This window comes from Dipodomys spectabilis, unplaced genomic scaffold (genome assembly GCF_019054845.1).
Source record: "Dipodomys spectabilis isolate Male_0828 unplaced genomic scaffold, ASM1905484v1 ptg000145l, whole genome shotgun sequence".
Taxonomy (NCBI): Eukaryota; Metazoa; Chordata; class Mammalia; order Rodentia; family Heteromyidae; genus Dipodomys; species Dipodomys spectabilis.
In genome coordinates this window covers 23654956-23667026 of record NW_024870822.1, presented here as the reverse complement: position 1 = coordinate 23667026, position 12071 = coordinate 23654956, and the positions used below count along the sequence as shown (strand labels likewise).

Genomic DNA, 12071 nt, shown 5'->3' with positions numbered 1-12071 from the left:
CATGGTAGAGCCCTCCCAACTGAGCAGACCATGTGCAAGAGACCATACTATTTCCTAGAGAATTTTGCTGTTCTGCCTTGGAGACCAAGTTTGCTCTTCTGCCTTGGAGACCAAGTTGCTCTTCACAGGAAATGGTAATTTAGAATGGGGACTATTGTACTTGGAGGCTATAGCCCAGTAGTAGATTAGCAGTCCTAGTTTCAGAACATCTAGCTTTTCTTCTCCGTTCCCAAGAGTCTACTGCTAAGTTTCCATTATGCCCTATGGCTAAAAAACTTGAGTTATGACAGGAAGGTCCTGGCATAACACTGCAATGAGCAATAAATGCTATTTTCTTTTTCAAATCAGGTCATTTTAAACTAGCTTTACTTACCTGGTGTACACAGTCTAAGAATTGCAAGAAGACTGGAGCAAAACCACTGCCCTGACAATTGAGGGTCAAGCTGCTCCGCTGACTGAATTTATGACCAAAAGACAACCATTCTTTTTCCACCAACATCCGAAAGCCTTCAAGTGTTCTATAAAATGGGTCACTGAGTAACTGCACCAATGATGTCACCTTGAGCCCAAGCAGAGAGATACTCATTAATTTCAGTACTGAAAAAATTCTATTGCTAAAATAAAAACATTTCCTTTTGATGACAGCTTATAAGCAAAATTACCTGGAAAGCAAATTTATTCCTAAATGCTCCTGTATAACAACTTGAATAAAGTCTATAAACTTTTTAAATAAACACTAAAACTCAAACTCATTTTGGCTACATGTTTTCTTTCATAAAATTATGACTTTGATTTTTTTTTTAATTAATTTTTTGGTCGGTCGTGGGGCTTGAACTCTGGGCTTGGGCGCTATCCCTCAGCTCTTCAGCTCAAGGCAAGCGTTCTACCACTTGAGCCACAGTGCCACTTCCTGTTTTCTAGGTGGTTTATTGGAGATTAGAGTCACAGACTTTCCTGCCTGGGCTGGGTTTGAACCTGATCCTCAGATCTCAGCCTCCTGAGTAACTAGTATTACAGATGTGAGCCACCAGTGCCCGGCTTGACTTTAATCTTTAACTGTCCTTTTTTCTAGGTTAATTGATCAGATTGGGGAATTAGCTCATTTTTATTTTACTTTTTGGTAGGTGTAGGTTATTAGTGTTCTTTATACTTTTCCTTTTCATTCTGGAATAAAAATGAAGGGCTTAGAGAAGCCAGAAAAAGGACAGACAAACCTAAGGAAGGACAGTCCACACCCCACACTGCTTGTCAAAAGCTCCATCTGCAAGTTTGCATGGTACATCTGTGTTATGGAGCCTGATAGCCAGAGCTTCATCTATGTAAGGGCCCGCAGCTCATAGAACCTCCTGATGGACTGCCAGGTGGTTTTTAACAGGAACTTTCTCTACCCACAACTATACTAGTCATTACAAAAAGATTTATCCCTAGAATTTATAGCCTAACTTGAAATCTGAAAATACATATGTAACAATTTACTTGTGTAGTGATGTCCCAGCCTTCTTCCAAACAGACCAAAACTGAGGAACCATTCTCAAGTACTTCGGATATGACCACAGCCAGCTGCATTATCCTGTGAAGCTAAGAGACAGGAGGCTAAATTAGATACATCAGAGGACAGACTTGCTGTCAACAATCGATAACAAACAAGATAGGAATAAAACAGTTGGAATAAAGAACCATGTAATGTTTTAGATACTTAAGTTCTTGTTAAATCAAGATTAAACGAGGACACCTTTTACAACAATGTGTTTAATGTGTAATAAAATGAAATAACCATACACAATTTCTTCAAAAGTAGAAGACCTAGCCAGGCGCTGGTGGCTCACGCCTGTAATCCTAGCTACTCAGGAGGCTGAGATCTGAGGATCATGGTTCAAATCCAGCCTGGGCAAGGAAAGTCCGTGAGACTCTTATCTCCAATAAACCACTAGAAAACTGGAAGTGGCGCTATGGCTCAAGCAGTAGAGCACTCGCCTTGAGCTGAACAGCTGAGGGATAGCGCCCAAGCCCAGAGTTCAAGCCCCACGACCAACCCCCCCCCCCCGCCCCCAAAAAAGTAGAAAACCTGTAATTCTATAAAATGGAAAAGACAGAGTCTAAGTGGCCTTGAAAATTCAACATAGTTATTGAACTTAAAGTTTTGTTTTTTCCTGTGATGTAGTAAGTTCTCTTTAAAATTCAATTTTTCTGGTATTAGTGTGATGATCGCATATACTAAAAAAACCCACTGCTTTATATATTTTAAAATAATGGATTTATGCCAAGTGTGGTGGTACACACCTGTATTTACAGCACTGGGGAGGCTGAGCAGGCCTGTAAGTTTGATACCAGTTTGGAAAAAATATTTAGAAAAAAACAGATTAATTTTATAATGTGAATTGTGTGAATTACATATTAAAATAAAAGACTTGTATTTTATTGCCTAGGAGGAAAATGTATATTTGTGCTTAGCTTTTTAAGCCAAGATAACTGATTCAAAATCTTTAATAATTAGGGTGTAGGTATAGGGTATAGATTTTAAAACCAAATCTGAACTAAAAACCCCAAAACAAACCAATCCCCCATACCTCACATAAGCAGAGATGGATTATTTTAAGCTCATCCTTCCTAGAAATGGGAGGTTCTGCACTTGCCACTCCTACAAGGCCAGTCCTAAGCCTGGATCCTCTGAGGATTAGCATTTGCTCTAATAGTTTACTTTTAAAATGCTAGTAACCCAAAGGGGACAATATTTAACTGTGCTAAGTTTCTACCATTTGGTATAGGTTCACTTTCTAACAAAGAGCAGAGTGTAGACTGTATCAACAGACAGGTGGTTGGTTGGTAAGGCTAGTTGGGGGTGTTAGCTCTTTTCATGGGTATTCTTTTTTTTTTCCATGGTATTCTTAATAACCTAAACTGCTTTAAGAATAATGAACACTTCTGAGATATACTTGTAACCAGTTGCATATATGGCTCTTTATTAAGAACCTTAAGAACAGTCACTGCCCTAGGTACTGATATTATCTCTTGGCTTCTTTGACTTTTAGTTTTGCATACTATGTTAACAATTTTTTTTTCCTCTTTAAGAAAGAGATGCTTGGAGGTAGATGCAGGCATTGGACCGAAAAAGTAGAAATTCTTACAGGGTGAGAAGGAATAATGGATTCAGGATCAAGGGCCTATAGACAAAGTTGAAGGTTATATTAGAGATACTGCTCTTGGCCAAATGTCTGGATTAGTGTCTAAAACACATATATCATAAATATCTTTTCATGGTTTGGAAGAAATGTGGGCATATTTGTGTTGGCAAACCTTTTTCTACTTAATTTCTCAATAAAAATTCAATAAAAAATCAGGGTGCTGTTGGTTCACGTTTGTAATCCTAGCTACTCAGGAGGCTAAAACCTGAGAATCAGGGTTCCAAGCCAGCCTAGGCAGGAAAAGTCTGTGAGACTCTTCAATTAACCACCAGAAAACTAACAGTGGTACTGTGGCTCAAAATGGTAGAGTACTAACTTTAAGCAAAAAAGCTCAGGGACAGTGCCCAGGCACTGAGTTCAAGCCCCATGACTGACCAAAGGCAAAAAAAAATAATAAAAATATCTTAAGGATAACTTAGCTGAATGATGATCTCTCCTCACACACATATATGTTTTGCAAACTTCTGGTGGATTTGGGGCATCCAGTGTACCTTTGGTGACAAATATAAAATCCAGAGATGCAGAATAGGCAGACAGATGAAGGATAGAAAGTGAGAAAGTAGAAAAGAGTTGGATCTTTAGTGTGATGGTTGCATATACTAAAAAACCACTGTTATGTATTTTAAAATGATGGATTTATGTCTTGGTAACAGAGCAGAAGCCCCATAAATACCAGCTGATGAAATTTACTACACATAAAAAATTCCAAAAAAAATTGTTTTCTTCTCTTTAGTATCTTAAGTACAAACTTTCAATTATTAGAGATAAAAACCAAATGACCAATAATTTGTCCTCCTTATTTCCTTTGTCCTACTGTTTCCTAAAACCAAAAGAAAGGTCTTTATAGGGGACACATAATAAAGGAGAGCATAGAGTAAAGGAGTGTTGAGTATTTTTTTTTTTTTGCCAGTCCTGGGGCTTGTGAACTCAGGGCCTGGGTATTGTTCCTGAGTTTCTTTTACTCAAGGTTAGCACTCTACCATTTGAGCCACAGCACCACTTCTGGCTTTTTCTATGTATGTGGTACTGAGGAATTGAACCCAGGACTTCATGCATGCTAAGCAAGTAGTCTATCACGGTGCCATTTTCTCAGCTCGAGTATTGGTTTTGTATATTGGCCTAAGGCTCTCTTTGAATTTTAAGACAAACTCCCAGATGTTACCTGTGGGAACCACTCCGAGTCTCCCAGGGCCTTCAGGAATGTCACTTCTGAGTCAGTAGGGATGGTGCTTGGGATACAAGCCCTCATCAGCTTTTTAAAACTGGCTTTTATTTGCCGGATTTCATGAAATTCAACAGGAACAAACTCACAGTTTAAAGCAAATTCTACCTTGAAACTCTGTGGATGAAGATGAAGAGAATTAAACAGGCACAAAAAAGAGCAAAATTTTCATAGTTAGTTGAAGCCATTTAGCTGCAGAGGCTATAACAGGTCAAAACCATCAATCTTGTGCAAGTCATATGTCAGTAGTGTTGGGATGTCTAGTGGTTTGTTAGAATGGTTAAGTCTAGTAACTGCTAGGGATAGATTAATTAGCTTAGGAATGCTACCATTCTAAGAGCTATTATTGAGTCTAGAACTAGATGCAGTTTATAACATCAAATATAAGCCAATGACAAATGGACAGTATGGTAAATTCAATAGTCTAATATCAGTTTTCCCAAGCTGTGCTTTGTAACTCTTTTGCTCAAGATTAGCTCTTCACCACTTCAGGAGCTGGCTTTTTGGGTAGTTAACTGGAGAGAAGAGTCTCATGGACTTTGCTGCCTGGATTGGCTTCCAACTATGGTCCTCAGATCTCAGCCTCCTGAGTAGCTACAAATATAGGCAGGAGCCAACAGTGCCCAGCTATTTGCTTCCTATTATGAAAGTAAAACATTCATTGTAAAAGTGAAAAATAGTGATTCTTATTTCTCAAATCTTATTTTACTGTCCCAAGACTATTAGTAATATATATAATGTGCAAGAGTGTTGCTTCATGGCTTTGAGAAGTTCTTTTCTGCTCAGTATGAAATGTCTTTTACTTGTGTTTATCTGTAGTCCATACGGAATATCTGCTGTTGCATTTATAATTAAAGAATGCTTTAATGGCCCAGTGGTATACTTTAATTTTGATGTTTGCCTGGTTCTGAAAATTGAAAGTCCTCTAACTTCTCAGGCCAAAGAATGAATTACCTCAGATTCATCCCACATTCTTCACATCCTACTCAATCTATTCTAGTGGATCATTTGCCTTTCAAAGAACAAAACTGTTTCCAGGATACTGTAAAATAATGTAAATATACTTAATAATATTAAACTATAATCTTAGAAATTACTACGATGATAAATTTTGTTATGTATTTTTACTATGATTAAGCATGCTGCTAAGGACTTATATACAGTCCATTTAATGTTTTATATTAGTTAACTTTTTTTTTTTAAGGCCTATAAAAACTAAAAAAATTTTTTTTGGTAGTACTAGGGTTTGAACTCAGGGCATCATGCTTGCTAGGCAGATCATCTACCATTTAACCATATCTTTACTTCTTTTTGCCCTGTTTTTTTGGGGAAGGTCTGACATTTATGCCTGGAGCCAGCCTTGGACCTTGGTCCTTCTACCTATGACCTCCTGACAGCTAGGATCATAGGCACATGCTGCTATGCCTGGCTTCACAATCTTCCTGCCTTAGTCTCAGTGCTGAAACTATAGGTATATGCTACCGTAATGGCTCCTAAGTTTTTCTGTGTGTTGTTTTTTAAATAGCATTTTAAATATTTATTAGAAGACAAAAATTTTCTTTGTCTTAATTCCAATTTTACACAGGAATAATGGTGCATGCCTCAAATATAAGTACTTGAGCTGAGGCAGGAACACCATGAGTTTGAGGCCAGCCTGGAGTAAAAGGCTATCTCAAGAAAAAAAGAAAATTAAAAATTAATTAAAAATTAATTTTAGGAAGCTACTCTGTAGAAATAATCTAAAGTATTGGGACCCTTTAGTGAAATCATCTCAACAACAACTAAAAAACCTCCCATTTGCTAAAAAATGTGATTGCAATTTTACATATATTGAAGGTTAAGTAGTGACAAAAAGCATTATACAGACTATTAGACAACATGGAAATAAGATGTGAGGGCTTGTGATGAAAGAACCTAGAAAAAAACTCATGTACAGTGCTATTTTTAAAATAATAGGTAGTTTACTTTTCAGGAAAAACAGATTCCTTTCTAATTTCCAGCTGTCTACTAACAAGATATGTCTTTTATCCTAAAACCTGGGAGTTAGTTGAGATATTCTACTGGGTATAAGAAATTATATTAAGTGAAGTAAGCCAGGCCCAAAGAAACATAGGTCCCATGGTTTCCCTTATTTGCAATAACTAGTAAATGTGTCAGAAAAGGTCAAAAGCTATATACCTCTGACCATATAAGATGATGTTAAGCGGAATGAACCCCAAGATAGGGACACAAATATCTTTTTTTTTTGAGTTTCTTACCTATATTCTTTTTTTTTTTATTGTAAAGATACTATACAGAGGGTTACAGTTACATGAGTGAGGTAATGAGTACACTTCCTATTGAACATTGTTACCCCCCTCCATTGTTTTCCCCCTACCATCCCTTCCCTCCCTACCTTCCCCGAGGTTCTTTTTTTTTTTTTTGACTGTGATTAAGTGATTACATAATTTCCCGAATTTCACAGTATTGTGGAATAATGATGCTCAGTTAAAGTCACAAGTTCATTCTAACTTTCCTGGAGCAAATTGTCTATCACAGTCTATAACATATAACGATGTTCACATGTTATACACCATACATGTGATCAGCAGCATGGGGATATTTAGTAGTGGTTCGACCAGATGAGCAGAAGTTCTTTGTTTCTTAAGTCCTGTTAATTTTGTCGCATCTCCTAACATTTTGGATTTAACATCCACTTATCAGGGAGATCATGTACTGTTTGTCTCTTTGCTCTTGGCTTACCTCGCTCAACATGATTTCTTCTAGCTCCATCCATTTCCCTGCAAATGCCATTACACAAATATCTTTTCTTTCTTGCTATTGTTTCTAACATATTTATAATGTACCATGTGATTTTTTTTGTTTCTTTGTATGTTCCCCCCCATGGTATAACCCGTTTTCACTGTATTTGATGTCGGTGCCCTGCATCTTGTATATATACTTCTCTAATTCGGGGAGGGGAAGGGAAAAAACAAAATGCTTAAATAAGGACACAGTTGACCTATTGTAACAATGAGATGTACAAGACACTATGTTGAAAACGAACTTTACAACTTGCGGGGGAGGGTAGTTGTGGAGGTGGGAGGAAAGGGATGGTAGGGGAAAAACAAAGGAGGAGGCAACAATGCTCAATAGGAAATGTATTCAGTACCTTGCTCATGTAACTGTAACCCCTTTGTACAGTATTTTTACAATAAACACATACAAAAAAAGAAATGTGGTACTATTAAGAATTATGAACTAAAAAAAAAAGAAGGCTAAATTCAAGATGATTTTGAAAATAACTGTCACTTACGGGCCTTTCTTTATGATACCTCTGTTTGAAGATAAAGGCATAGAGTAGCATTAGGACAGTGCTGTGTGAGATAGAAGGTGGCACTTATCAAACAGATGTAGAGCCAGACTTTATAGATACAACTGAAGTAATAAAAAACAAAACCTGGAAGTGGCGCTGTGGCTCAAGCGGTAGGGTGCTCACCTTGAGCTGAAGAGCACATGGACAGCGCCCAGGCCCAGAGTTCAAGCCCCACGACCAACCGAAAAACAAAAACAAAAAACCTGAGTGGAATATATAAAATTGCTAATAACAACTCTTGTGCCAATATGATAGAAAATACAATTTATTGATAAAAAGAAGGAAGGAAGGATTCTAAGTGGTCTATTAGTCTTTTTTTTTCTTGTCAGTGGGGCCTGGATGCTGTCCCTCAGCTCTTCAGCTCAAGGTTAGCACTCTACCATTTGAGCCACAACCCCACTTCCGGATTTTTCTGCTTATGTGGTGCTGAGGAATCGAATCCAGGGCCTCATGCATGCAAGGCAAGCACTCTACCACTGAGGCACCTCCCCAGCCCAAGTCTATCTCTTAATCAAGTAAGTATGAGGACTGATGCAGAAGTAAGAATTAGGGAACTAAATCTTGTAGAGTGTCTCAGATCATATAGTATGCTAAAGGTTGGAAAGCCTATGCTCTGGAAAAGACACTGGTGCCAAAGAAGTTTTGAAGGTAACTTTGGATCACTGTGAAGAGTTCCAAATATTTTCTGGGGATACAATTACCTTCTGTATAAGAAGACATATACGTAGACATAAGAGGTAAACATTACCCAGCAGTTTCGTGCCCTCTACCTACTCTAAAGGCTGGTGAATAAGTGACTGCAGCAGTCTAGGCAGGAGGAAGAGTCAGCAATGGCAACCAGCTAGAGGAGAGATGACTCAAGCAGTGGCATCTCAAGTGCTGAGCATGTAGGAGCATGTAGGCTGAGAGACTCTGCTTAGTGGTTCAGCCAAAGGTCTGTCTACACTGTTCAGTGCTAAACTGTCAGGAGATTTCCGAACAAATACTTTAATTTCCTACACATTTGTTGGTAGTTGTAAAATTTATTTTCTAATGTGTGACTTGGAGAATATTAAATCCACGAAATTACTGTTGCTTTTGGAGGTAGGGACTATCTTTAGTGTTAATGACATGTCAGCATAATGAAGCTCTTTAACATGGTAATAGTAAAAAATTGGTTAGCAGCTAATATTTTGATTTTTTAAAATTGTTCTTGGTTATGGGATTTGAACTCTAAGCCTGGGCACTGTCCCTCCGTTCTGCTACCACTTGAGCCACAGAACCATTTCCGGTTTTCTGGTGGTTAGCTGGAGATAAGAGTCTCACAGACTTTCCTTTCTGGGCTGGCTTTGAACAGCAATCCTCAGATCTCTGCCTCCTGAGTAGCTAGGATTACAGGCGTGAGCCACTGACACCCAGCTAATATTTGAATTTATGACCTATTTTAGGACACATATCTCTTCCTATTTGACCTCTAAAAACTTGTGCCTCAGAATACCTAGTCTTGGCCTCTTTTGCTTCCACATGCAGTGCCTGTCTTCACTCTACATCCTATAGCTTTCTTGCATAGGCACAGATTCCTGTAAAAAGAATGTTAATCGGTACTTCCTGTGGAAAACGGCCTAATAGGAATTATATCTTTTCTTTTTTGTATTTATATTTCTTAATATTTCTGATATTTTAAAGGATTAGTAAATTTTTCATGACTAATGTGCACATGTATTGAAATACAAATAAATATATATAGTGTGTACATATAAATATAGAGCTAAAATTTTATTTAGATTAAGTTCAGAATCACACTATAAAAAAATTTCTGGCAAAGCTGGTCTGGTTTTCTTACCTGTTTTCATGTCTCAAACAATTTCTTTTTTCTTTTTTGTTGGTTGTGGGGCCTGAACTCTGGGCTTGGGTGCTGTCTCTCAGCTCTTCAGCTCAAGGCTAGTGCTCTACCATTTGAGCCATAGCACCACTTCCAGCTTTTTCTGCTTATGTGGTGCTGAGGAATTGAACCCAGGGCCTCATGCATGCAAGACAAGCACTTTACCACTGAGCCACCTTCCCAGCCCCTCTCATACAATTTCTAAGTGAGAGAGAAAAATCTTACCCTTAGTTGTGACTTTTCACCAAATATGTAAAGGGATGCTTGGCGTTTCAAGAGCTGGTTTTGAAGGTAGGTGCTGTTACTAAAGGAGGCTGGGTGATCCTTGCCTGCCAGCCGGGCACCAACATCAACGAAGGATGTTGGAGAGCTGATCAAGCGAGTACTGGAGCGAAGACTTGCCCATACACCTTCACAAAAGTTAAGAAAACAGTGAGATCATCTGTTGTGGGAGTACCACTGAATAAGAAAAATGATGCATGCTCTGGAGTTACAGATTTAGAGGTAATGATTATTTGATCATATTGTCACATAAGCACTTCAAAATAATTTAAGTACAGACTCAGAAGGAGCTAAGAAGTCACTCATATCCCATTTTTATATGTTCATGTAAGTTCTGCACTTGAAAGTAAACACTGAAATCCTAAGTGCAGACTGGAAAAACAGAATGCAAGCAGGAGGCAGCAATAAAGCCTAGACAGGAGAAGACAGAGAAACTCAATTTCTTAGCGCTTGAAAGAAGTAAAGGAATATTCTTCTGCACAGTCAATTCAACAAGAAATCTAGATTAGAAACTTACTAAATCTACTAAAAGTAGAGATAGATTTATAACATTTATCATTTAAGTTTTATACATGTAAAGGGTATAGATTTTTTTAATTTCTATAACATGAGAAATTATAAAATTGCTAATGGTGTGTTTCACTGAATTTCAGGAAGCATTATTTTAAATGTAGTCAGAAGCAGCTGAGCATGGTGGCTCAAGCCTGTAATTGTAGCTACTTGGGAGGTACAGGTTAGGGGATCATGGTTTGAGGCCAGCTTGGGCATAAAAGTTTGGGATTCCATCTCAATCAATGGCTGAAACACAGTGGTACATGCATTTCATGCCATAGGGATTGCAAAATGGCTGGGTGTGATGGCATGAGTCTTTCATTCTAGTTTCACAAGGAAGCACAAATAGGAGAAACATGGTTCAGGCTGATCCAGAAATAAGCCAAGACCCTATCTCAAAAAACAGACAACACAAAAAGGGATGATAGAGTGGCTGGACTGGCAGAGTACCTGCTTAGTAAGTACAAGGCCTTGTGTTTAAATCCCAGAACTTTCAAAAAAAAGAGAGCAGATACCTTCTAAGACAAAGGCCAAGCCAAATAGCTAGAAGTCTCATTATATAAACTGATCTTATTTTTTTGATCAAAGATTTCTCTATTCAAATGAGTTTATTAAATACTAAACACCCAAACACAAGCCACATACTAATCCTCTAATTGGACTAGCACTGCAGCAATTTCAAAAAAACAGAGCTCCTTCATAAACTCTATGCCTGCAGACCATAAAGTTTGTTCACTGATGGGGTCATTAGGGCTTTAAGGCTGTTTCAGGATTAAAATTTTTTTGCACTGATAAAGTTGTTTTTAGGTGACTAGAAGTCACCATGATGTCACATCTGCTTCTCTATCAATATTTATGGAGTTAGTACAATTCCCAAGAAAAGGTTTCTTAAGTGGTAAGCTGCTTAATATGAAGCTATAGTTCTACACATATATATCTTAGATATTATGGCAAATGCTTTTTTAAATCTGTAAATGGAATCACAGAATGTGGATGAAAATAAGGATATAATTGACAGACATGTGAAAAATCACTTGTAACACGTACTTTAATATGAAAATGGTTACACATAATACAGTACCTTAATTATCGACTCTTTCCTTAGCTGCAGATTTGGAATTTGACTGAGTAAAACATTTATCTCAGAACCCATGCACTAGTAGGTTAGATTAAAAACAGGAGAAATGAAATGTATATTGCAGCAAACATCAGAGGAGGTTGAATATGAGAAGAACAGGCTGTTTAATTTTTCAGATTAAGTTAACATGGGGAAAATGAAAATTCAATAAAAGTAGGAGATTTAACAACAGAAAGCTGCAAAGGCATAAAAAGATGAACTGAGTATCTGTTAAATGAAATTTCAGCACCTGTTTATCAATACTGTAAGCACAATGAAATGGACAGCATAGCAGGCGGTGCCACTAACAAATTATACCAAATGGGCTAAGCTTTTGAAAAGTATCAGTCAGAAATAATCTTATATAATAAAACTAAGGAATTTGAGTTATGTGTGTCAATAATAGAAATACACTGGCACGTGGATTAAGGAGATTGGCTGGCAAATACTACATGTGTACAGCAACTTGTTCTTTGACTAAGGTCACATCAGGAAATAAG

At 37.6% G+C, this 12071-nt stretch overlaps 1 protein-coding gene across 3 annotated transcripts in view; it reads right to left on the bottom strand.

The window, feature by feature from the left end:
- Positions 1-12071, bottom strand: part of Sbf2 (SET binding factor 2) — a 306050-nt gene that overhangs the window by 25328 nt on the left and 268651 nt on the right. For all 3 annotated transcript variants that reach the window (XM_042691358.1, XM_042691360.1, XM_042691359.1), the window contains 4 exons: positions 9846-10030; positions 4345-4521; positions 1477-1578; positions 374-559 (listed from right to left, as the gene is read on the bottom strand). In XM_042691358.1, coding sequence (XP_042547292.1) covers positions 374-559; positions 1477-1578; positions 4345-4521; positions 9846-10030 — 650 coding nt within the window. The remainder of the gene's footprint in view (positions 1-373; positions 560-1476; positions 1579-4344; positions 4522-9845; positions 10031-12071) is intronic.